Here is a 26,250-nt window from a genome sequence, read left to right on the forward strand (position 1 = left end):
CCTCGTCGAGAACATAATGTTTCCTCGGGTGAATTTCGCGATTTTTGTAAGTTTAGTTTCTATCGGCAGCATACGGGCGGATGAAGAAGGACGAATCGTTAACGGTGAAAACGCTGAATATGGACAGTTTCCGTACCAGGCCATGTTGCTGCTTCAAATGTCCCAAGGGACTGCACTTTGTGGAGGAAGTTTGATCAACTCCAGATACGTGGTAACGGCTGGCCACTGTGTTGATGGCATCAAGTCGATCCAAGTGCGGTTGGGTTCGATTTTCTTCAACGGGAGAAATCCTGACGGATCGCCTGATGGTAGTGTCGTGATGAATACAACGGACTTTGCGGCCCATCCGGATTACGATCCCAACACTTTGCAGAACGATATTGCCCTGGTACATCTGCCCGAGGCCGTGGAATTCACCGATAGGATTGCTCCAGTGGCCTTGCCAGCGGGAAATGATGATTACACTGGTCGGGTAGCCATCGCAAGTGGATTTGGGTTGACCCGAACGGCCGGAAGTCCGGCCGATAGATTAAAGTTTGCGCCGCTCAATGTTATAAGTAACGGTGCGTGTCGATTTTTCTATCCCGGAGGAACCGTGCAGCCAACCACGCTCTGTTGTCGTGGCGATAATCGACGCTCCACATGCAATGGAGATTCTGGTGGACCTCTCACACTAGAAGATAACGGCCAAACCGCACTGATTGGGGTTGTCAGTTTTGGAAACCGATTTGCTGGATGTGACGCCGGTTTTCCGGTAGGATTCACCAGAGTTACTGAGTTTGTTGATTACATCGAGGAGAATACTGCCGATGGATAAATCCCTGATAGATTAAGCTAGTTCTTAATGATAACTTTTGGTACAATGAATTGCGCAGTACATAAGTGTCTGTGTATCCTCATTGATGTGTGCTTTCAATAAAAAAAAAATTAAATGTGTTAAAATTTCGAATGTTTTTAAGAAATGCACCAATAAATTGTACTGAAATATTTTATTTCAAATGCATTTAAAATTGGACACAAAAAACTTGACTGATTTTTTTTATAAGCAGCATTTAAGCAGAAATGAAAAAAAGTATCTAAATATTATTTGTGCTAGAAGTTGACTCCGAAAAACTAACAAGTAAACTGCTTTGAAGCAGAAACCTGGCTTGAATATGATAAGAACTGGTTATTCCGGTTCTACTATCGGGTTTTTTCAAGCAGTAGATACAGTTCTTTTTCCTAGTTCTAACATTCATATCCGAAACTTCGATTTTGAACTAATTTTAATTACTCCATAAAACTCCTGTCCATTACCGTCGATCGGTACCGTCAAATGAGGTAAATCAGGGAAAATTTTATCAATAATATTTTTGTCCAATTAGCCACTAGCACCCTACGATAAGTAATATTGTATCTATATAACTTATGGGTTGATTATCTCTTGTTTATAAAACGAGGGTCAGAAAAAAAGGAAGACTTAATAGCGGCACATTATCCACACTTGATGTTCTCAGATTGCCTGAATTCCCTAAGGGTCAACTAATACTAAATACGAAATGTGTGTTGAACGAGAAACACTAATAGCCTAGAATTGATAAAAATGTTGAAAACTGGATCTCGTAAACCTGTTGAATATGGACAAACAGTAAGAACTCCGAATTTGTGCAGGTTGTTCGCCCATTTATAAGTTTTGTACTAAAACCGAACGCAGAAGCTGCTGTGGAAAGCAAAGATTGATATAAAATAATTTTTAATTCGACTTCGTACAGAAATGTAAAATTTTGAACGGTCATACTTATACCCCACATCATACGAACTTTTGCCCCAGAGGTGGGGTTAAGGTACGTTTCTATATCAGATTAGCATTTTTAACAACTGCTATTAAATCCATCATTCGATTCTCTTCGTATTTTTTTAGACGAGAGATAAAAGTCGAAGGAATCAATTCCTGGTTTTGTTTTTTCCAGCCGCATTTCACACAAGTACACCTGGAGGTCATCGTTCCAAACGCAATCACAGATCGATCACGTTTTGATAGCCAGCCGGCACTTCTCGTACATCACACTATAGGGCAGCTCCATGCAAACTGGTGGCCAAAAATATATCTCCGCCAATTGAAGTCCTAGTGGGTTACTGTCTTCGGCAAAGTTGCTCAGAATGTTGAATATTATCTGACCCTCCTTCCCCCAAGCCCAGATCTGACACCCTCCCCCCACCATCATTTTAAAAAAATATGTTGTATAAAAGTATGGTTTTACCAATTAGGTATTTTGATGAAGAATTATTTGTCTACGAAACCGGATCACACCATGAAATGCAGTTCATCTGCATTCCGCATAAGATACACATTAATTCTATATAAAAGTAATCAACAGTGTTTTAGTTTTGAATTCAGTGTATTTCTTAAAATCCAATTTCTTCAGATTCCCGAGTAGCCCTTGGTCGAGTGCGGACGCGTTTTTCTATTTTCTCATTGCGCTACGTATTAAAAGTTGTCTTTTCTTAATAATTTTCGTGATTTTCAGCTAAAAATGGCAAGAAGTCGAAAAAAGTATTTGTTGTGTCAAAATGAGCTGATATGATGAGTGAAACTGAAAAAAAATCTGATTTGTACCTGAGAAAGTGGGGAATGCCAGCGAGTTTAATTTGTGCGGCGCGTTTAAATTCTCTTCCCGTGCGCTGTTGATTTTATTTTCGCCAAGCGTGGGTCAAATGAACTACAGACCCCGTTCGTTTTTGGCAACATGCCCGTAAATTTTATGTTGCCAAAATCGAATGTTGCCAAAATCGAACGGTGTTTTTTGTCACTTTTTTTATTTCAAATTTTTATTTCAAATTATTCAAAATTGATGTAAAACCTTATATTAGCATAAAATTTTTCAATTTGGCTCAATTATATTAGTTTTAAGCATTAAAACATGGAAAAATTCGTGTTTTTACAGTTTAAAACTATTATAAATAAGCCAAATTGAAAAATTTCATGCTAATATTACGTTTTACATTTATTTTGGTTACAAAAAAATCCGTCTTTTTTGGATGTTGCCAAAATCGAACGGTTTTTGCTCGGATGTTGCCAAAATCGAATGTTGCCAAAATCGAACGGGGTCTGTATTATTTAATTGACGAAGCTACGACGCACAGGGGGGCAGGACCTATGAAAGCTTGGCCAAAACCCTTTTTTGTAAATTTCAAAAATTCATCATTAATCTATGCTTCTCAGAAACTGGACATTACACCGACCACAAATCTGTCAAACACAACTTAAAATTCGTTGTTTCATACAATTATCCACGTAGGTGAAGTTGGGGTTTGATACTGTTGCATTTTATCGTTAAAACAAAAAAATATGTTGATTTTTTAGTTTTCGACTGTATGTTTCGGTACTTTAAATTAACGGCAAATCAGTCCAATTTTATTGAATCCAAAAACATCAAAAAAAACAACCGTACATCAAACAGACCAGCAACCAATCAGCACAACCTCCAATCACAACCACACAATAGCCCGATGCACCAATCCACACTTTGCCAGCAAGATTCCTCCGAAATGCCGAACATCACAACACCAGATAGTAGTTCACCAGCAGATCCAACATCCAAACCAGATATTCCTCGTACAGTTTCCCAGAACAATATCAATCCGTCCAGAATAGAAGAACATCATATCAGCACATCCAACATGGTCTCCAACAGCATCTCCAAGAACACAACCAGCAGCACAGCCAACGCAGAAGTCGCATATCGTTCGGTGACATATGTACCATTCCTTACCGAACGACTCATCCAATGCCTGAAGAAAGACTACCCCAATGTCAAGATCGCCACCAGACGGAGCCTAACAGTGGGAGATCTACATAGCAAAGTGAAGGACCCAAAGAGTATTGGTGAGAAGTCCAATGTAATATATCAGATCCCATGTGAGGATCCATGCCCCTATGTTTACATTGGACTCACCAAAAATACTCTCGATCAACGTCTCGCAGGCCACCGGAGTAACATCAAGTTACTAAAGAAAAAACAGTCGGCTGCAACGTTACACGTTTTGTCCATGTATCGTGTGACCAACATCTTTGAAATAAGTGGTCGTGAATCTCGTTTTTAAGCTTTTTTCCTCAGATTAAAGCTTTTTTTGCCTTGAGAGCATAGGAGACGAAAGCTTAAATCTGAGGAAAAAAGCTTAAATCTGACAAAACGAGGGGAAAAAAAGGGGAAAAAAAGGGGAAATCTGAGAGATGTGCTCCATACGGTTTGAATAGCGTTGCCGCCGCCTGAGAAAAAACGATACGATAATACAAACAAAACAATATCTACAGAAAAACAGAAAGAGAAGGACAACACAGCTCTAGTTGAACACATAACATAGAGAAAACAAATATCATAGACTCAAGTTTCAACAAATACACTCTCAATTTCCTCGAGATGTGCCATATTTTCAATACTAAGAAAACAGTCAACCAGAGAACTGATGTTCAAAATCTCAATTCCATCTTTGCATCAGTTTTAGACATCTTACACAAACACAATTACAAAAAGACCGATAAAAAACTTGTCAAAAATATCGATATTCAAAAAACAACGCAAGAGGAAACTATTCTAAACAATTCTACGGAAATGTCCTAATTTGTGTTTAGTGTTAGAAAATTTAAAATTTCAAATTTGAATGTAAGTCTATCGTTTTATCATATAAGGCAACCAAAAACATAATTTTACAAATTCACAGTGAAACTTCACCACAACACATCCGGACAATACGCTTTTACTAAAGCAATTCAGAATCAACCATTTTGTAAGTAACGCTAGAAATTAAGAAATCAACACACATTATACACTTTACTAATTGTTAAAAATAAACTACACATAACTCACAGGATCCCTGATGAAGGTGTTAACCAACACCGAAACGTTGGATCAAAAATAAATGTTTTTGGATTCAATAAAATTGGACTGATTTGCCGTTAATTTAAAGTACAAAAAAATATTTTCAATACTCCACTAAGATTTTATTTCTTGAAGAAATAAATAATAATAAACAAGGATGTGTTCAGAATAATATGAAATTTATTTATTTGAGGATGAAGAATTGAAAAAAAAAATCATAACTTTTTTTACGAGCATAAACGTATAACGTTAAAAAACTACGAATTTTTATCATATTGGGACATCTGGAAAACATGTTACCCCACGTTACCCCACTCTCATTTCTACTCGAACATTCAAATGGAAGTCTCAGCTATCCAACAAAACAAAAACTAGTTGCCACTTTTTGCCTATTCAAAAGTTATTCACGTTTTGATGAATCATGTTTTTGGACAATTTTTGTACTTGTGGAATTGCTTTTGATAATGGTTTTTGCTATGAAAACTTGAATTCAATCGAATTTGAAATTTTTAAATTTAACTTTTTTTTTTCAAAATATATTTTCCTTTTAGTTTGATAATACTATCTCCGCGTTTAAAAGTTATATTTATCTATAGACAAGCAGATAAGATTCTTTGGAATATGAACTTTCTATAACCTTCTCAAATCCCTTTCGGTCAGATGTTTAGTACCGTAATCCGGGGTAATATTGATCACTTTTTTTAAAAAATTTTCGAATATTTTTCCTGTTAAGGGGAATGTGGCATGTTTCATATTTTTAAAATCAGTACTGGACTCCTTTGAACGTAAAATATGGTTGCAGAAATTTATTTGGCAACTTTAAATTTGATTTAAAAATCGATTTCGTCGCTGTTCAGGAATTGATGCTTTGGGGTTACATTGATCAGTCTCCATTTTAACGGTTTTAACGAGTTTTCTTGATCATAAAGGATACAAAACACCTTCATCATTGTTTAAAAACTCTAATTTATCAATTTTACCTTGCTTTTTAACGTTTTCTTATGAAATCATTCATAATCGAAAAAAAACAATGATGCTGCATACATCACGGGGCTAAAATTATAATAATTGCTAAATAGTTTTGGTTCCAAAAAAAAAAAATTAAATTTTACCTTCACAAACTCCCCTAGGTCCTCTTACTATTTCCATTTTCATTTTTTCTTCAAAGTTAATCATTTGATAGGATTCCTATATCCTCTTGGAAAATGTCCTTACTTTTTAAATATTAAAAAAAAATCATTAAATGATTCTAAAAATAGCAATATAACTATACATATACAAAGAAAAAAGTTTTTCTTTCATATTCAACCATCCGTTTGCTTCTGAATGCTTTTTGTAATCATCAGGAGAGCTGTTTCTTTGCGAGCCTTGGAAAAAATAGATATTTTAAGATTATGAAATTACATTTTTAGTAACAGAAAACAATTTCAAATACAAACCAAATTTTGTCTATTTGATACTTTATTTGATAGGCTTTCAAACGTAACTTGGAACTTGGAATGTTTTAACCCTTGCCCAACAAGGCAAACTGGAACAACTTGCTAGAGAGGCTAGCCGCCTCAAGCTTGAAATTCTGGGACTGAGCGAAGTCCGTTGGCCTAATACTGGAGAACACAAGACACAATCCGGGCAAGTCCTGCTTTACTCTGGCATACGAGGAGAACATGCTACTCGGGAACAAGGAGTTGGTTTCCTGTTAAGCCCGCAGGCCTACGCGGCCCTCATTAGATGGGAACCGATAAACGAAAGAATAATCGTAGCCAGATTTAGAACACGGGTTAGAAACCTTACAATGGTCCAGTGTTATGCGCCAACTGACGTTGCCGATTTGCAGGAGAAAGAGCAGTTTTACAGTCAACTGAACAGCGTGGTAGAGAGAATTCATAAGGGTGACATTCAAATCCATTTGGGCGACTTCAACGCAAAGATTGGCTCCGACAATCAAGACCTTGAGCGCATCATGGGGCGCCATGGCCTAGGACAGATGAGCGAAAACGGAGAGCTGTTTGTAGAATTTTGTGGCAATAACAACATGGTGATCGGTGGATCGCTCTTCCCCCATCGACCAGCACATAAGGTCACTTGGGTATCCCGAGATGGCCGAACAGAAAATCAAATTGACCACATCTGCATCAGCCGAAAATGGAGAAGGAGCCTTCTTGATGTCCGCAACAAGCGTAGTGCAGACATTGCATCTGACCATCACCTCGTCCTCGGCGAGATACGACTGAGAGTTGCGCGTGTCCAACGGCGCGAGGAGAAAGTCGGGTGTCGATACGACGTCCGCCGGTTGGAGAATCCAGAGGTGAAAAGGGCATACGTTGAACAGCTAGAATCCCGAGCCTCGCAGCTGCCGACAGACGGAACAGTCGAAGAACAGTGGTGTGGAATCAAGAATGCCTTTATCACGACGAGCCATGGTACTCTCGGTAAAGTTTGTGGAAGAAGAAGTGAATGGATGTCGGATGAAACTTGGAGGATGGTCGATGATCGGAGAAAGGCGAAAGTCGGAATTGAGCAGGCATGTACCGGGTCAGCCAAAGCAGCCGCCCGCTTACGATATGCGGAGCTGGAAAAGGCAGTTAAACGAGCTTGTAGACGAGACAAGAGAGCCTGGACAAACTCCCTAGCCGAAGAGGGGGAAAGAGCCGCCGCCAATGGAGATATCCGATTACTTTATGACATTTCTCGCCGCCTAAGTGGTGCAAGGACTAATGCAAGAATGCCGCTGAAAGACCGAGCAGGTCAGTTATTGACCGATCGAACAGATCAGCTCAAACGATGGACTGAGCACTTCGAACAACTCTTCCGAGTCACGAATAGCGATGGCCAACAGAACCCGCAGCTTGAAGTGCCAACAGTAAGTCGCATAAATGGCGTCAACTCGGAAGCGCCCTCGCTGGCTGAAATAGAAACGGCAATCAAAAACATGAAATCCAACAAAGCACCTGGGATCGATTGCATCCCTGCTGAAATGCTGAAAGCCGACCCTGCCCTGTCAGCACAAATGTTGCACCGTCTTTTCGCTGACATCTGGGATACTGCAACATTCCCGGCCGACTGGATGCAGGGTATTCTCGTAAAGGTCCCGAAGAAAGGAGACCTGACAGAGTGCGGTAACTGGCGAGGCATAACGTTGATCTGTACAACCCTCAAAGTACTCTGCAAAGTGATCCTGAACAGGATCCAGGAGAAAATCGACGCTACACTCCGACGGCAACAAGCTGGATTCCGATCCGGACGATCATGTGTGGACCACATCACAACGCTACGAATCATACTGGAACAAATCAACGAATTCCAGGACTCTCTTCTGCTGGTGTTCGTTGATTTCGAAAAAGCATTCGACCGACTTAATCATGAAAACATCTGGGCGGCTCTAAGGCGACGAGGGGTCCCAGAGAAACTAGTCCATCTCATCGAAGCACAATACGAGGCATTTTCGTGCAAGGTCTTGCACGATGGTGTCTTGTCCGAACCAATCCCGGTAACTGCTGGAGTGAGACAAGGATGTATCTTATCACCGCTACTTTTCCTCATCGTAATGGATGAGATTCTGACTGGATCGATCGACTGTGCACCGAACCGAGGATTGCCGTGGAATCCTTTAACAATGGAGCAACTGAACGACCTTGACCTGGCTGACGATATTGTTTTGCTCGCCCAAACACAACCGGACATGCAGAGCAAACTCGACGACCTCACCGATAGTTCCAAGGCAGCAGGTCTCAAAGTCAATGTCGGAAAGACCAAGTCGATGGAGATCAACACAGGAAATCCCTCCAGTTTCATGGTAGCTGGGCAACAAGTTGAGAAAGTGGAGTGCTTCCAGTATCTTGGTAGCCAGATAACGCCTGATGGTGGTACCAGGAAAGACATCGAAACCCGGATCAGAAAGGCCCGATTTGCGTTTGCGAGTCTCCGAAACATCTGGCGGTCACGCCAGATCTCTCTACGAACAAAAATCCGAATCTTCAACTCAAACGTCAAATCCGTATTGCTGTACGGGTGTGAAACTTGGTGCACATATGCGGTAACGACGCGAAAACTGCAAGTATTTGTAAACCGCTGCCTGCGGAACATCATCCGCGCTTGGTGGCCTGGCAACTGGATCTCGAATGAGGAATTACATCGCCGATGTCATCAAAGGGCGCTAGAAATCGAGATTCGGGAACGTAAGTGGAGATGGATTGGGCACACGCTGCGAAAAGATGAAAACGAGATTTGCAGAGAGGCGCTTGACTGGAATCCAGAAGGTCATCGAAGAAGAGGCAGACCCAGAAACTCGTGGCGGCGAAGCCTAGCCGCTGAAATCCGAACTGTCGACGATAATCTTGACTGGGACCAGGTGAAGTCGCTGGCTCCGGATCGTCAGCAGTGGAGGTCTTTTACCACGGCCCTATGCACCGGAGGATCGGCGCGGGATCATTAAGTAAGTAAGTAAGTTTCAAACGTAAAAAAATGTGTGGAAAAATTTATTGAGGGTCAAAGTTACCCCGGTGATCAAAGTTACCCCGTTTTACGGTACCTATCTGTTAACTAACTTAATTTTTTATTCAACATTTTTTTCTATAAAATGTAGAGATCTTAAAGTTTTACTCAAAAATAAAATTGAAATTATTTACACAATTAATGTTTGGATATTAAAAAAAAAACAATGCAACCATGTTTTTGGCTGTTATATTGAGTAACAGCTTACTTGATCCATTAGCTACTTATATAAGGTACCAATATGAGTTTATGGCTTTATTATCTGAACTTATTTGTTCGGTTACCACTGATCACACTGACATGACACTTAGAACGAAATTCCATTCATATTTGTCATAATTAATTTGTATGGAAGCATTCGTTTCATAGATGGAATGAGTTTTAAGCCATCATAATAAACGTTTTGTCGTACCCCGAAATGCTCAGAGGTCAAATTGGGTCAATTTGGTTCAATTTGCTTGATTTGTTCCTTGTCAGGTTCCTACCAGTTGTTAGATCTTTTGTGGTTGCTTGATAAGTTTTTTGAAATGTAGAAATTAGGTACCATTTCTATGAAATCTCCTTCTTCCAGAAAAGAGATTGGTCTCAAACTAGCGTTGAAATATCATGCATTTCTTTCTTGACAAATTTGGGTCCTTTTGAATTATTTATTCAAGAGTTTTTTAGATATTCAGGTAGCATTTGTATGGGGACCCCCCATTCTTGTGAGGGATCTTAAAGCATCATTTAATTTTTTAATGGTCCTAAAACCCTTACATGATCATTTTCACGCCGATCGACTGAGTAGCCTTGAAGTTGATAAGGAAAATCTGCTAAACAAAGTTATCTAGATCAAATTTAACAACATCTAGATGAAAAAAAATTACATCAAATTAAAGATTTTGATCAGATGAACATCTTTTCAGAAGACTTCAAACCAGTAGGATTTCATTTAAAAAAGTTATGAGGTTTTGACCATCGATTGGTCAGGTCGGCCCCACTGTGCGACGGAGTGGGAGAAGCATTCCGGAATTTTTTTTCGAATTATGTGGAATGGCTTTGAAAACTGCGAAAAAATGTAGATTATTTTATAAAAATAGCCAATCCGCTGTGTTGAGAAGATTTGAAAAGGGAAAAAATTGCTATAAAGCTGCCGTTTGTGTGTGTTTTGAGAAGAATGAGTGTTTAATTAATGAATGTCTTTAAGCAAATAAGAAGTTTAAAGTGGTGGAGTGAGAAAAAATAGAAATTCTTAACTATGAAGATTAAATTGCGATTTTGCTGTCGTGCCGTCCAGGTAGGAAAGTTTGATGGCTTGAAGAAGGGCAAATCTTCATGTAATGTGTTATGCATTATAAAGCGCAGCCTACTACGCGTCGTTGACAAAAAGCGTGTTCAACAGGCAATTGAAATCGGTTTCAATCGATTTCGATTGGTAAATGGTTGTTCACTCAGCCAATGTCGTTCAATAAAGCCATTCGAAATCGATCGAAACCAATCGAAAACGATCAAGCTCAGAGGCAGGATTCGTTTCTATCGATTTCTATCACACTACCACACATGCAGTTGTTTACTGTCAAAAACAGCTGATTTGGTTTGTTGTGGCAAAATTATGAGAAGAAATGACAGTGGTGTCATTCGGTGCGGTGTTCTCTGTCGTGTGCTGAGTCGGTGATGTTGTGCTTGTCGTGCTGAGTCGGCGGTGCTGTGTCAGTTATGCTGGTCGGTGGTGCTCGTCGGTGGTGCTGTGTCAGCCATTCTGGGTCGGTGGTGCTGTGCAGGTATTCTAAGTCGGTGGTGCTGTACCAGTGAAAGTGATGGCGGTCGATGTCGTGTCAGCGGTGCTGTGCTAGAAGTGCTGTGTTAATCGTCATCAGACATACAGAGCCCCCGCCCGGGGGGTGAAAAAAAAAACGACAGTTTTATGCGAAATTTAACTGTTAAAGAAACATACACACAAATTGAATAAACCATTCAATTAATATTCTTTTTTGTTTATTATTATTTCTCATGCTTTCCTATCTGCCCTATCGTAACCATCACCTGTGCTTCCACAAATTGACTTAATGCTCCTCCCATGCTACGTCTTTTGTTCCTTTTATGCTGCTTCCGACGCAGCCTCCTGCACCATCATTTGAGGAGAGCGTAGTTACGCGTTTTTTCTTCTTGTCCGGACTCTAAGGGGCCTCTCCCGCAGCATTCCCGCCTATGTGGGCAGATCCTGCAACTTCTGGGAGATGTCAGGGCTTTAAGTTTGGTACCGCTATGACCTGGTGCAGGACCGTCGGGGTGATGTACTATCTCTATGGCGTTAGACACTGGCTGGAACCCTCTAAAATTTACTTCTATTTTTTTTATTTGCATTTCTTTATCTGGTCAATCTATATAGGTTGAGCAGTCAATTCGTTTGCTCGCTACCTCGGCATTAAAAGTACACAGCTGAATTAGAAAATGACAACAACTAAGCGCATTAGTATTAGTGTCGGGCTGTTCATTCACACAGCCTGATAGAAATCGATCGAAGTCAATTGGAAAAACAGCTGATCAGCTGTCAATCCATTTCAATTGATTTCGATTGAGTTCTGTTGAACACACCTAAAGTTACTTGCACATAGAAGATAAGAAGGGAGGAAATTCAGCAATCATTCATGCTTAAAGTTCTTGCACACGTTCAAGATGCACGACGAACTCTTTATTCCGCTTAACGCGTACAAGTTTTGTTTTTGCTCGCACTGTTTTCCATAAAAATCATTTGAGTTAAATGGAAGGTTGTGAAAATTGAGGAGAACATCTCCTTATGAATCATGAATCAAGGAGAACTTACCGAGAACGTCTGGTATTGTCAGAAACGGGAATGAGGCTAAAGCTACGGTAACATTTATGTGAAATGTTTAAAGGTAAGGTAAGATAAAAGGTGAGATTTTGGTTCCATAAAAAGGTAAGATTGATTCATTGAATTACCGGTATGTATAATTGAAATCGTAAACTAAATACATGTGTATCTTTTATTGGACGTATTAGGGGGCTAAGTTCATATAATTTGGCAATTATATTTATGAAGTTTCTGGATATGTCAACAATAAAAGAAGGAAAGGCTAATCATAATTACAGGACCCATTTGGTCATGCAGCTATGATTGGGCGGGGCTTATTGGCAATGAAAGTAGCCTCGGTATGTGCAGGTGCCATTCTGAAATTACTGGAATTTCAATAGAGCTAACACCACCAGCACCCGCGATTGAACAATTTTAATCAAACGCATTAATATTGGCTCTTTTGCATAACATACCTGCCAGCTCAGGGGGTCGTTGGATGGATTATACATACATACATACATACAGAATTATTTGTCTACGAAACCGGCCTGGAAACCTTGATGGGTTCTTTTTCACTGTTTGCTTATATGCATATTTAGTAAAATCGCAGTCTAAAAAATATTCGAATGCTTCTTCAGGTGACATCATTCCATGTGAATCTATGATAGTCGTAAACGTTTTGGATGCACTTTCACGATTTTTGAGAATATGGCCAATCAAATTCACCATATTTGAATCGCCATGGCTACATATATGCAATTTTTCTTGTTGCTAAAAGAGCCTTTTCTATAGAGTCAACATTACCGCCAAACATTTCAACGGTTTTCCTTCGCTTACTTCTATCACTAAGGTCATCAAATTGTTTTTGTGGACGTCCGTGGCCAGTTGACGTTGAAGGTGTTTCTGCGATGTAATCTGTAAGATCCAAATGACTGTCGAGTCAATCCTTATTGTATTTTTCAAAGCACTCTTATTTTCGGTGCACCTTTTGCCACGCATTGTAAAAATGTTGTGCTACCTATGTTCCATATTATCACAAAAAATTATTTTCAGGTTTTTTTCGACTAAATAAAATTAAATCAAACCCATTTTAAAGTTCAGACAATTACCTTTCCAACGGTGTATTACATTCAAAAATTGGACCATTATTCGCTGAGAAAATTGCATTTGTTTAAAATGCATTTTTTACCACAATTTTCACAATTTTGCTAGGTCTAATGTCTGTGGCGCAACAAATTTTTCGATTTTTGGCCACTACTTTCCCCATAGTGCATCATCGACGTCAGATCCTGTCGAGGCGCCAACATCAAGTTAGACCACTATCTGGTGATGGTAAAGAGGCACCAATAACTCTCCGTAGTGAACAACATACGAAACCGCCGCCCGCCTCGGTTAAATATCGCACATCTGAAGCAACCTGAGGTCGCAGCAGACTACGCGCAATCGCTCGAAGCCACTCTGCCGGCAGAGGAATAGCTTGACGAAGCTCCTCTCTAGGATCCCAAGCAACCAAAAGTCTCTTACCTACTTGAACTCGTGCCTCCAAAGTTCGAATTTCGCTGAACAAAGGTTCTAAAGGGATTTGGTACCGAATTTTCTCAAATGTAAGCATGAAAGTTACAAAAGGTTCCTCAAAAAGCCTTCTATGGACTTGAAGTTCCAAAAAGTTCCTCGAATAACTTATTTTGTGACATGTCCATCGTATCCACACAGTATAAAAGTTACGAATTAGTTCTCTAATAGCCTCCTTTGGACTTCAAGTTTCAAAAAGTTCCTAATTAGCCTTTTTTATGACATGTCAATCGCATCCACACAGTATAAAAGTTACAAATTAGGTCTCTAATAGCCTTCTGTGAACTTCAAGTTCAAAGAAGATCCTCTAATAGCCATCTGTGAACTTCAAGTTCCAAGAAGTTCCTCAAATAGCCTTTTTTGTGACATGTCAATCGCATTATTCAAAATAAAAGTTACAGAAGTTCCTCAAATAGCCTATTTTGAGACATGTCCGCCAATTCATGAATGAATATGAAATGTGAACGAACATCACATAAGGGCATATAATAAATAAAACATTTTTTGGAGTTTGGAAATTGTTGAAATGTATAATTTATATTGAAACTTCAACTCAGAACAACTTATTACTCGCAAATGATTGATTGTGAAAAATGTAAATATTTTGACTTTATAAAATTTCGTCCAACTGTATTAACTTACCACGAATTTATCACACATTGAAAGTCAGTTGAAGCAATTCATTAATTAAATTTCAAGATAAACTCAAGAATTTGTATAATTTTTAGCTTAACAGTTATAAACATGGAATTCCATTTTTTTTAAACCGATATTATTTTAACGGATGATTGATTTAGTCGCCGTTTCGTAATGTTTCTTAGTCATAATCAACATGCGTCTCTGCTGCTGGCTGCCCTTGCGGGTATTCTAGGAAGCTTATAACCACTTCGAATTTTAGCTGCCGGTGAGGCAACATCTAGGCGTGGCGTCGTGGCAGCGTGTTTGGCTATCATCTCGCAGGATCGGGTTCAAATCTGGTACCAGGACTAATTTTTTCCATTAGGTTGTTTAATCGCTTGAGTAAGCGAATCAAATAATTGTGTAGCAGAACTGGCGGGCGTGCTGGCATGTATCGAACAAAGTTAAAAACAAAGCAATTAAGTAAGATCAATTGAGGGAGGTGATGGGAGGAATAAAGATGGATGCCGAGAAACCGGCAGCACCACATGGGCTGGTGGTGGCCAAAGTAAGAGAGGAGAGGAGAATTTTTTTTTGCTTTCGCTGATTAAACCTTTACTTGTGGGCTGAATAGAAGGCCATTCAAATCTGTAATGGAACTTTAAAGTTTCAATAAGCACTTAAATTTTGGGCTGAATAAAACGAACTTCAGCACATTGATTATGCTGATTAAGCTGTGTTCGACCTTTTTAACGAGACTTTTGGTTGCTTGGGATTGTTGGGATACCATCAAGACAGCCATCAATAACGTTGCGGAGAACGTCATCGGGTATGTGGAACGAACTTGATGGATTGGCTGGTTCGACGAGGAGTACCTATAGGAGGGTGATAGGCGAAAAGAACGTTGCGCGGGTGTCAGTAGTGCAAGGGGGAATTCATAGACGAGAACGGCTTTTCCGGGAAGCTGACCAGACTTATGAAGGCGAGATGGTGGATGGAGCGCAGTGCTTGGAGTGCATTGTCGATTTCATTAGAAAGGCACAGAGGGCTTCGACAAGGCGATGATGGTCTGTCCTGCATGATGTTTAACGTGGCGCTAGAAGGTGTTACTTATTCGACAAGTGGTGGGTGAAATGCGGGACACGATTTTCAACAGATCCAGTCAACTTATCTGCTTTGCCGACGCCATTGATATAGTCGGAAGATCGATCAACTGTGGCTGTGGAGGAAATCTATCGCAAACTGAAACGCGGAGCAGGAAGAATTGGGTTAATGATTAATACGTCCAAGACGAAGTATATGCTTGCGGATCCGAGGCTGACCGAGCTTCACTTGTTCAGTAATAACAAGGTCACGATCGACAGCGACGAGCTGGAGATAGTCGAAGACTTTGTCTATCTCGGCTCAGTGGTGACCGCAGACAAGGACACCACCCGTGAGATCCGGCGACGAATTATCAGTGGAAATCGTGCCTACTATGGATTCCACAAATAACTGCGGTCAAGACTTCTTCCCCAGTCGCCTCTGCGTCCAATACTGCACAGTGGGCCCGGCCTTGGTAAGATGAATAGTAAGGTACACCGGGGTAAGTGTGGACGATGGCTATTAAAACAATGCCATGCACTATTTTCTCAAACTTTTAATGCAGCATGTTCAATTTACTTGTAATCTATCCAATAACTGTGAAAAAGATACGATTCAGACAATAACGGATGTTTACAGCGACTTTTTTTGGAATTTTCTATTTTCAACTACGATGTCGAGTTGATGTGCACCTTGTAAACTAGCTGGCTCTCGATGAAAAATTCTACATTGAAACAATCCTTACATTCCAACCAACCAGTTAGGAAAAGAAACGGCGGTTAAAAATGAAGAAAAAAGAGTTTTTTTACAAAAAAAATAAAAAAAAATTCTCCAACCCCTGCCTGGGGTAAGTGTGGACGGCTTTAAAAAGATTTGATGTTTACACATTTTTTAAATTTTCTGTCCTTCATCCTTCATTAATTGTATTATTTAGCTAAAATTCTTCCGAATGCTAAATTCGGATCATGAAAAGTTGGGTAAAATGTTTGTTCTGTGTTTTTGATAAAATCGGATCTCGTGTGTTGCAACATAAATTACACAATTATTGAAAGTGCCTTACTAATAGTGTCATGAACTTTTTTTTTAAGATTTTGGACGGTTCGAGCAATAAAATAACGTATTCAACCAAGAAAACACAATTTTTTTGAAAATTTGATGAGAAATCAAAACGAAAATCTATCGTCCATACTTACCCCGTAAAGCGGGGTAAGTGAAGACACCAGCAGTCCATTACAATTTACGTGATAGCTTTTCTCGCTTTGCTTCTATCGAGCTCATCTCTTCAGCGTTTGTAAACAACATGTTCTGCATCACATTTAATGTAGTTTTATGAAAATTGCTCCACTCCTGATTTTTTAACAATTTTTTAAAGTTGAACTATACGAAAAACCGTCCACACTTACCCCGGTGTACCTTAGGTTAAAAATCCTGTATAAAAAGATAAAATAAAAATTTTATGATAATTTTTACGCCTTTGTTCCGATTCGAGGTATAGTGACAAATAATGACACATGTTTTTGAGTAATTAAAAATAACTGAAGACGGCAATAATTTATTTGGCTTTGTCAATGTTAAGCCCCATCCCATCAACCTCAAAACTTTTAATGTAAAAGCCGTTCGATTATCTGTAGTTTTGAAGTTGAAACCCTAGTTGACGGTACCAAATCCATTTACTAAACAGGATACTATAGAAACGATATCATTTCAAAATATTTCAGAATTCATGAATTTATTTCAGAATTTAGTTTTCCAATGAACAATGTTATAAATAAAACCATTAAGATGAAGTTAGAGCCTCTATCCCAGATCACCAGTAATTAATAGAATAAATTCTATATATTCTGAAACACGCGTAAATCCAACCGGATAATTCATTTCACAGCCAGCCATAGAACTTCCAAAGCTAGTCACTCCAATTAGGACATTTTCATTTTCCAAACGCAATGGACCTCCGGAATCTCCGTTACATGTGGAACTTCTGTTACGACCAACTGCGCATATATTGGTCGATCGAATTATTCCCGGATAGGCTGAAGCACACATCGCGTTGCTGAGTACATCCATGACTGCGTACTGCAATCTTTCTGCTGGACTACCATCAGTTTTGGTTCTTCCGAATCCACTTGCAATGGCAGCTCGGCCCTGATAAGTTTGGTGACCACTTGGTAACTGTATCGGAGCAATTCGATCAGTAAATTCCACACTTTCCAACAGATGAATCAGACCTATATCGTTCTCAAGAGTGTCTGGATTAAATTTTGGATGCACTATTAAAAGTGTTGACACAAGCCGAAGGCTGCCATCATCGGTGGGGTTTCTGTAAATAGTTCCCAGCAGGATTTCTACCACCAATGCCTCGTCAATACAGTGAGCAGCCGTTAGAATCCATCTCTCCGAAATAAGACTGCCTCCACAACGTGATGTGCGATCGGGATTTGTTATTGTAAGCATAGCTTGGTACGGAAACTGACCGTATTGTGCGTTTTGACCATTTACTATTCGAGGGTCGTCTTCTGCTCGAATGGTACCGACTATAATCGATACGAGCCAAACTAGCCAGTGAACGAATGGGTTACGCGACATTTTACAGAATAAACTCATGTTTTGCTGAAACAAATATGGGTTCGCTACATCAGCTTGTGTATCAGGGCCCAATTACTGTCTATAACTAATTAAATTTTAATTTGACACAACCCCCGCGCGAATCAAATTATAAGAACTTTCATATTAATTATCGAAACCTTTCGAAACGTCGATAGAAGTGAAGTCTTCGTTATGAAAATTTGTAAAGGGTTGGTGGGTGAAACTTTAGATTTAGATAGGGAGAAGTTACGAAGTATATAGTTCATGTTGGACCTTTACATAACTCATCTTGAACAAATTTAGTATGATACACTCGGCCTCCAATTTGCATTTCCATAAGTATAACAACGTCCTGATGGTGTTCGGGATCCAAAACAGCAACATAACGACGGTCCTCCTGCGAGCTGGTAGAGTTATCTGCGAGCCCGTGACTGCAAAAACGAACAAGCAACGAACAATAAACAACCAATTTCGGATGGAAATCGGCAAAGACCCTTGCGACGAAAAGGGACCAGCGATTGGAAACTTGGAACATGGAGCTGCTGATTTCTTAATTTCATGGGCAGTACTGACGTGCTCTCCAACGAATTGAAGAGCTGCAAATTCGTCATCGCAGCGCTGCAGGAGGAATGCTGGAAGGGCTTCATGGTACGAACGTTCCAAGAAAGTCATACCATCTACCAGAGCTGCGGCAACACACACGAGCTTGGAACAGCTTTTATAATGATGAAGAATATGAAGAAGCGCGTGACCGGTTGAGAATCAAGAGTCGGTTCATTAACATTAACATCATCAACGTGTACAGCGCGGAAGTACCGGTGACGAAAAAGACGCCACACGCAGCTGGAACGTTAATACGACGTAAATACGATCGCCATCGGAGATTTTAAGGCTCAGGTCGGCTAGGAGGAGGAATTCAAATCGACAATTGGAAGATTCAGGGCGCACCAGCTGACCAACGAAAACGGCCTCAGACTTATAGATTTCGTTGCTTCCAAACGAAAGGCCTTAGGCAGTATCTTTTTCCAGCACCGCCTCCCACACTTAAGTGCACCCTGAGATCACCGTACCAAACGCAATTACAATCAGCCGGCTCTTCTCGGACATCATCGACAGCCGCCTCGGTTAAATATCTCACGACTGAAGCAACCTGAGGCAGACTGCGCGCAATCGCTCAATGCAGCGCTGCAAGCAGAGGGCGTCCAAGACGAAGTACATGCTGGCCTGCTGATCCGAGACCGACCGAACCCGCTTGTCCAGTAATAACAAGGTCACGACCGACGGCGACGAGCTGGGGATAGTCGAAGACTTTGTCTATCTCGGCTCACTGGTGACCGCAGACAATGACACTAGCCATGAGATTCTGCTACGAATGATCAGCGGAAGTCGTGCCTACTATGAACTCCACAAGCAACTGCCCTCGCACGATTCGTAACCTGTATATGACGCTCATTAGACCGGTTGTTCTCTACGGGCATGAGACATGGATGTTGCTCGAGGAGGACCTGCGCACACTCGGAGTATTTGAGCTACAAGTGCTAAGAACCATCTTTGGCGGCGTGCAGGAGAACGGAGTGTGGAGGCGAAGGATGAAACACGAGCTCGCGCGACTCTACGGCGAGCCCAGTATCCAAAAGGTGGTGAAGGCTGGACGGATACGCTGGGTAGTAATCTCTTTTTTTTTGCATCGAAAACAAACAATGTTCGTAAAACTGCAATCTCTTATACAGCAAGGCTGCCTTAAAAAAATCTGTATTTTTGACTAAATAAATTCTGCAATTTAATGTTTTGACCCAAAATTCTGTGACGATTTTCTGCGAATTTTACTGGAATCACATGTCAAAAGCTCAAAAATTGGACTAATTCAATACTTGGAAACTTAGATCAAATCAATAAACAGTTTGAATTTCATAACATTGCACAGTGGTGCAGAACATCAATCTAGCTGTACGAAATTAATAGCGCCCAGGGGTGAAGAGATAGACATTTGATGTCTTCGACAACATTGTTCAGTTTTACATGGAGCATTTTCTAATATAAAAATTTTTGCCGAGGGGTCCACCAATAGCGAGATAAAAATGCTAACTTTTTTGTTTTTCAAATTAGGGCTTTGATGTTCTCGACAAAGTTGTTTATCTGATCAAAATACATAAGTTTGTTGAACATGTCAAAGTCCTATCACATCACCCTGAGGAGTTACAATCAAAGTAAAAAAATATCTTGAAAAAACAGTTTTTTGAACCTGACATGTTGTAGATTGGATAAAATGGTTCGCTGTCTTTGAAACAAAGTTGTAACAAGCCACGATCTACAATTGTCTCATACATTATGATGGGTTTAGAAGTTGCTGAAGCTCTATAGAAAGCATTTAATGTATTTTATTGGCAATTTTGGAAGGCTCATACATCAAAAAGTGCACATTTTCGCAACACCTCCTTTTTTGTGACTATTTTTGGCGATAAGCGGAACCATTTCCATTTGAAATTAGCGGGGAAATCGGTGGAACTAGTAGAGATTTGAATGATTGAAAATACACTTTTTATATAAAAATTACCTATTTTACTTATAGAAAAAACGTTGAAAACATTTAATTTATTAATAAAGTGTTGCAGTTTTCTTTCATATACTTTGTTTTATTAAAAGACATTGAAATTCGATTAAATTTTATGACACAACGAAAAGACAAAAGTGGATTGATTGTTAAATCGGTTACTTGGATACAGTTACTTGGATACAGTTACTTGGAACCGGTTGACTGTTTTTTCAAGATATTTTTTTTACTTTGATTGTAACTCCTCAGGGTGATGTGATAGGACTTTGACATGTTCAACAAACTTATGTATTTTGATCAGATAAACAACTTTGTCGAGAACATCAAAGCCCTAATTTGAAAAACAAAAAAGTTAGCATTTTTATCTCGCTATTGGTGGACCCCTCGGCAAAAATTTTTATATTAGAAAATGCTCCATGTAAAACTGAACAATGCTGTTGAAGACATCAAATGTCTATCTCTTCACCCCTGGGCGCTATTAATTTCGTACAGCTAGATTGATGTTCTGCACCACTGTGCATTGTCATGAATTTGAGCTAGAAATGTATAGTAAATATGGACTAAAAATTTATTATTTCGAAAAAGAGTACAAAATTTAAAAAATCTGTGAAATCTGTGAAAATTTAGAAAATTTATTGTTCTGTGACGAAAATTTTCACAGATTTTTGATCAAATTTTCGTTACAGAATTTGTGTTGTTAAAATGGAACAAATTTTCAATTTTGGGGAAGACCTGAAGACCACCGGGGAAAATTATCAGATATAAAAAAATCCCCATAAGTTGCAACTTTTAAATTTATATTGATTTATACATAGTTTTAAAAAAAGTGAAAAAACGAGGGCACATAAGCAAACCCTTCGTTTCATAAAGTAACAAATTTGCAACAATTAATGTATGGGAAAATGGGAAAATCAAATCAAATCAAATCAAATTTTCGTCAAGCACACCACTTTTTCTTGTAGGTACTGTGTCCCATGTTTTTTATGCAACGATCAAAACATTTGAAAAACTTGCTAGACTATTTGCATTTAAAGCTGTCAAATCAAAGGCTGAGGAAATAAATTATAAATAATATCGTATGGTAACTGGAACATGCAGCTAACAACGTGCTCTTTAAATTTGTTTTAACATTCAGTAAAATGTCGCCTAACAAATTTGTTAACACGCTAGTAGTGCTACTCGTATCGGTGATCGGTTTCACTCGACCAGAAGACGATTCTCGAATAGTGAACGGCCAGAACGCGGAATTCGGTCAATTCCCATACCAAGCTCTACTTTTACTTGAAATGCCTGATGGTCGATCACTTTGTGGAGGAAGCCTCATTTCAGACAGATGGGTTCTAGCAGCTGGACATTGTACCGATGATGCTTCTGCAGTTGAAGTACGACTAGGACTTATTGACAGAAGCTATACAGATGATGGCAGCCTGGTGCTCGTATCCAACGATTTTTTTGAACATCCAGACTTTGATCGGGAAACTCTCAAGAATGATATAGCTCTGATCCACTTACCGGAAATTGTTAAATTTACTGATCGAATTTCCCCGGTGGAATTGCCCAGAGGCCACGAAACTTACCAGGGGCGGGTTGCCATTGCAAGTGGATTCGGGAGAACCACAACCGATGGAAAACCATCAAGCCGTCTGAACTATGCCGTCATGGATGTGATCAGCAATACGGTGTGTACGGCATCCTATCCCGGGTCGATTAGATCGACCAATATATGCTCGGTTGGCCGGAACAGAAGTTCTACGTGCAAAGGAGATTCAGGGGGACCGTTGCGTTTGGAAGATGAAAATATCCTTATTGGGGTGGCGAGTTTTGTAAATAGAATGGCAGGATGTGATATGAACTACCCGGTTGGATTTGCGCGTGTTTCAGAATATGTGGACTATATTAGGGAAGCTACCGCTGACAAGGGTATCTCTATTACATTGGGGTAAAAAATTTGAGGCAACCGTGTAATGCTTTAAACTTTTTTGTGAATTTTTTGTTGATTGTTTTCATGGTATTTATTATAAATATAGTGCCTATTATTCGATTTTCTCTTAAAAATTTCAAATTAATGATGATGGATATGAAATACATAGTCAACTTTTTAACAAACTTCAACTTCATTCTTTGGTACAGTACCTATTACATTTATACTATTTCTAATTTATTAAACAGTAATAGGAATTCTAGGGATTTCTAGGAAAACAGATTTTAGCGAAAAATCCCGAAAGTGCCTAAACTCAATAGAAAGAGCTTCTTTTCAAAAAACTTACCAGCATAGATGGAAAAAATTGATCAGATTCAGTAAAAAACAAATTTATACCTTGATATATGGTTTAGACTTAAACACTTTCTTTTTCTAAAAGCTGGTTCGAAAACTTAGTGTAAGAGTGAAAAACGACAAACAATCAGTAAAACCAAACAGTTCCAATAAATAAACGCTACATAAACAACTGAAATGTTCTATTTTGCTACACTCATTTAGAGCTTCCGTTTCGCAACCTGCTATAAAAAGTAAAATAATCGGTAATAGAATTTACGAGATTTAATGAATAACCTGAAGTCTTGCAAACCAACTCCTACCGAACTACCGATAGTGAAAAATCTTTCTCAATGATTTCAATTTTTGAAGCCGAGAAGCATTCACATTGTCGGTTAAAGTAGTAATACACTTTGTTTTTGGACCCATATTCTATTCAAAATATTTCTCAATATATACACAGCTTAGTTTAATGTACAGTACCGTTCATAATTGTAAAGAAATGGGAGAACGAGCACTGTCATTTCGATTTGGAACTTCCGTCACTATTTCCATAACTCTAATGATGTTTTTCAATCAAATTTCCTGCGTATGGTAGACCAACTATCACACAATTATTTCTCAATTTTTTTTTAATAGTCTATCGTCTCAAAACATAACTTGATGACCATAATTCCTAAAATTTGCTCGGTCCATGGCAACCGTTCTCGAATTTCTCGGACATCCCACATTCGGCAGGTCCAACCACCTTGCTCGTTGCGCCCTTGCTTTTCTCGTTACTACCGGATTCGTAGCGAACACCTGTTTTGCAGGACAGTCGTCCGGCATTTTCGCAACATGTCCTGCCCAGTGTATCCGGCCAGCCTTCACCACCTTCTGGATACTGGATTCGCCGTAGAGTCGCGCGAGCTCGTGGTTCATCCTTCCCCTCTACACTCCGTTCTCCTGCACGCCGCCAAAGATGGTTCTTAAAACTTGTAGCTAGAAAACTCCGAGTGTACGCAGGTCCTCCTCGAGCAATATCCATGTCTCGTGCCCGTAGAGAACAACCGGTCTAATAAGCGTCATATACAGGTTACACTTCGTGCGAGGGCTAAGTCTTCTCGACCGCAGTTGCTTGTGGAGTCCAAAGTAGGCACGACTTCCGCTGATAACTCGTCACCGAATCTCACGGCTTGTGTCATTGTCTGCGGTCACCAGTGAGCCGAGATAGACAAAGTCTTCGACTATCTCCAGCTCGTCGCCGTAGATCGTGACCTTGTTATTACTGGACAAGCGAACTCGGTCGGCCTCGGATCCGTAGACCAGCATATACTTCGTCTTGGACGTATTAATCATCAACCCAATCCTTCCTGCGTCGCGTTTTAGCTTGCGATAGATCTCCTCCACCGCCGCAGATGATCTGCCGACTATGTCAATGTCATCGGCAAAGCAGATAAGTTGACTGGATCTGTTGAAAATCGTGCCCCGCATTTCGCCCACCGCTCGTCGAATAACACCTTCTAGCGCCACGTTGAACATCATGCAGGATAGACCATCACCTTGTCGAAGCCCCCTGCGCGATTCGAATGAACTCGACAATTCACCCGAAATCCGCACACAGCACTGCGTTCCATCCATCGTCGCCTTGATCAGTCTGATCAGCTTCCCGGAAAAGTTGTTCTCGTCCATGATTTTCCATAGCTCGTTACGGTCGATCGTGTCGTATGCGGCTTTGAAGTCGATGAATAGATGGTGCGTAGGGACTTGGTGTTCCCGGCATTTTTGGAGGATTTGCCGTAATGTGAATATCTGGTCCGTCGTAGACCGTCCCTCCATGAAGCCGGCCTGATGACTTCCCACGAATCTGTTTGCTTGTGGCGTTAGGCGGCGGAGTAGGATTCGGGACAACACTTTGTAGGCGGCATTGAGGACAGTGATCGCTCGGTAGTTCTCACAGTCCAATTTGTCGCCCTTCTTGTAGATGGGGCATATTACCCCTTCCTTCCACTCCTCCGGTAGCTGTTCTATGTCCCAGATCCGGACTATCAACCGGTGTAGGCAATCGGCCAACCTGTCCGGGCCCATTTTGATGAGTTCAACTGCGATGCCATCCTTCCCAGCCGACTTGTTTCTATTCAGCTGGCGAATGGCTTCCTTAACTTCACTCATCGTTGGGAGTGGCTCCTCTTCGTCGTTGGCTACGCCGGCGATGTACCTTCCCCCACCGTCTTGATCTCCTGCATGTGCGCCGTTCAGGTGTTCATCGACGTGCTGCTTCCACCTTTTGATCACCTCACGATTGTCCGTCAGGATACCCCCGTCCTTATCCCGGCACATTTCGGCTTGCGGCACGAAGCCTTTGCGGGATGCGTTGAGTTTCTGATAGAACTTTCGTGTTTCTTGGGAACGATGCAGCTGCTCCAGCTCCTCGAGCTCCTCCTCCTCCAGGCGGCGCTTTTTCTCCTGGAAAAGTCGAACTCGCTGCCTCTTCCGCTGTCGGTGATTTTCCACATTTCGACGGGTGCCTCTTTGCACTACTGCCGCCCGCGCGGCATTCTCTTCGTCCATCACCCTCCTACACTCCTCGTCGAACCAGTCGTTCCGTCGAGATCGCTCCACATAACCGATGACGTTCTCCGCAGCACTGTTGATGGCTGTTTTGATGGTATCCCAACAGTCCTCGAGAGGGGCTTCGTCAAGCTCGCCCTCTGCCGGCAGCGCTGCTTCGACCGATTGCGGGTAGTCTGCCGCGACCTCAGGTTGCTTCAGTCGCGCGATATTTAACCGAGGCGGGCGCCGGTTTCGCGTGTTGTTTACTACGGAGAGTTTTGGGCGCATCTTCACCATCACCAGATAATGGTCCGACTCGATGTTGGCGCCCCGACAGGATCTGACGTCGATGATGTCCGAGAAGTGCCGGATGTCGATCAAAACGTGGTCGATCTGTGATTGAGTTTGGTACGGTGATCTCCAGGTGTACTTGTGTGGGAGGCGGTGCTGAAAAAAGGTACTACGTACGGCCATTCGTTTGGAGGCGGCGAAATCAATAAGTCTGAGGCCGTTTTCGTTGGTCAGCTGGTGCGCACTGAACCTTCCAATTGTCGGTTTGTATTCCTCCTCCTGGCCGACCTGAGCATTGAAATCCCCGATGACGATCTTGATATCATGTTTTGGGCAACGGTCGTATTCACGCTCCAGCTGCGCGTAAAATTCGTCTTTGTCGTCACCGGTACTTCCGAGGTGAGGGCTGTGCACGTTGATGATGCTGATATTGAAGAACCGGCCCTTGATTCTCAACCGGCACATTCGTGAGTTGATCGGCACACCCGATCACGCGCTTTTGCATCTTTCCCATCACTATAAAAGCTGTTCCAAGCTCGTATGTGTTGCCGCAGCTCTGGTAGATGGCACGACCATCTGGGTACGTTCGTACCGTGGAGCTCTTCCAGCATACCTCCTGCAG

General features: G+C 40.8%; 3 protein-coding genes across 3 annotated transcripts; 2 read left to right on the forward strand and 1 right to left on the reverse strand.

The window, feature by feature from the left end:
• On the forward strand, window positions 1-992 carry LOC129755623 (collagenase-like). The gene has a single exon (XM_055752210.1). The coding sequence runs from the start codon at window positions 17-19 to the stop codon at window positions 815-817; it is 801 nt and encodes a 266-aa protein (XP_055608185.1). The 5' UTR covers window positions 1-16; the 3' UTR covers window positions 818-992.
• Window positions 993-17,214: 16,222 nt separating this feature from the next.
• LOC129752445 (collagenase-like) lies at window positions 17,215-18,000 on the reverse strand. Its single transcript, XM_055748224.1, has one exon. It carries the CDS (start codon window positions 17,998-18,000, stop codon window positions 17,215-17,217), a length of 786 nt encoding a protein of 261 aa, XP_055604199.1.
• Window positions 18,001-21,690: 3,690 nt separating this feature from the next.
• Window positions 21,691-22,494, forward strand: LOC129752447 (collagenase-like). The gene has a single exon (XM_055748225.1). It carries the CDS (start codon window positions 21,691-21,693, stop codon window positions 22,492-22,494), a length of 804 nt encoding a protein of 267 aa, XP_055604200.1.
• Window positions 22,495-26,250: the final 3,756 nt, after the last annotated feature.

This window comes from Uranotaenia lowii, chromosome 3, assembly GCF_029784155.1.
Source record: "Uranotaenia lowii strain MFRU-FL chromosome 3, ASM2978415v1, whole genome shotgun sequence".
Taxonomy (NCBI): Eukaryota; Metazoa; Arthropoda; class Insecta; order Diptera; family Culicidae; genus Uranotaenia; species Uranotaenia lowii.

What these genes read in the sequence shown, in the direction of transcription:
- LOC129752447 (XM_055748225.1), top strand. Translation starts at nt 21,691, where the DNA reads ATGTCGCCTAACAAATTTGTTAACACGCTAGTAGTGCTACTCGTATCG.
- LOC129752445 (XM_055748224.1), bottom strand. Translation starts at nt 18,000, where the DNA reads ATGTCGCGTAACCCATTCGTTCACTGGCTAGTTTGGCTCGTATCGATT.
- LOC129755623 (XM_055752210.1), top strand. Translation starts at nt 17, where the DNA reads ATGTTTCCTCGGGTGAATTTCGCGATTTTTGTAAGTTTAGTTTCTATC.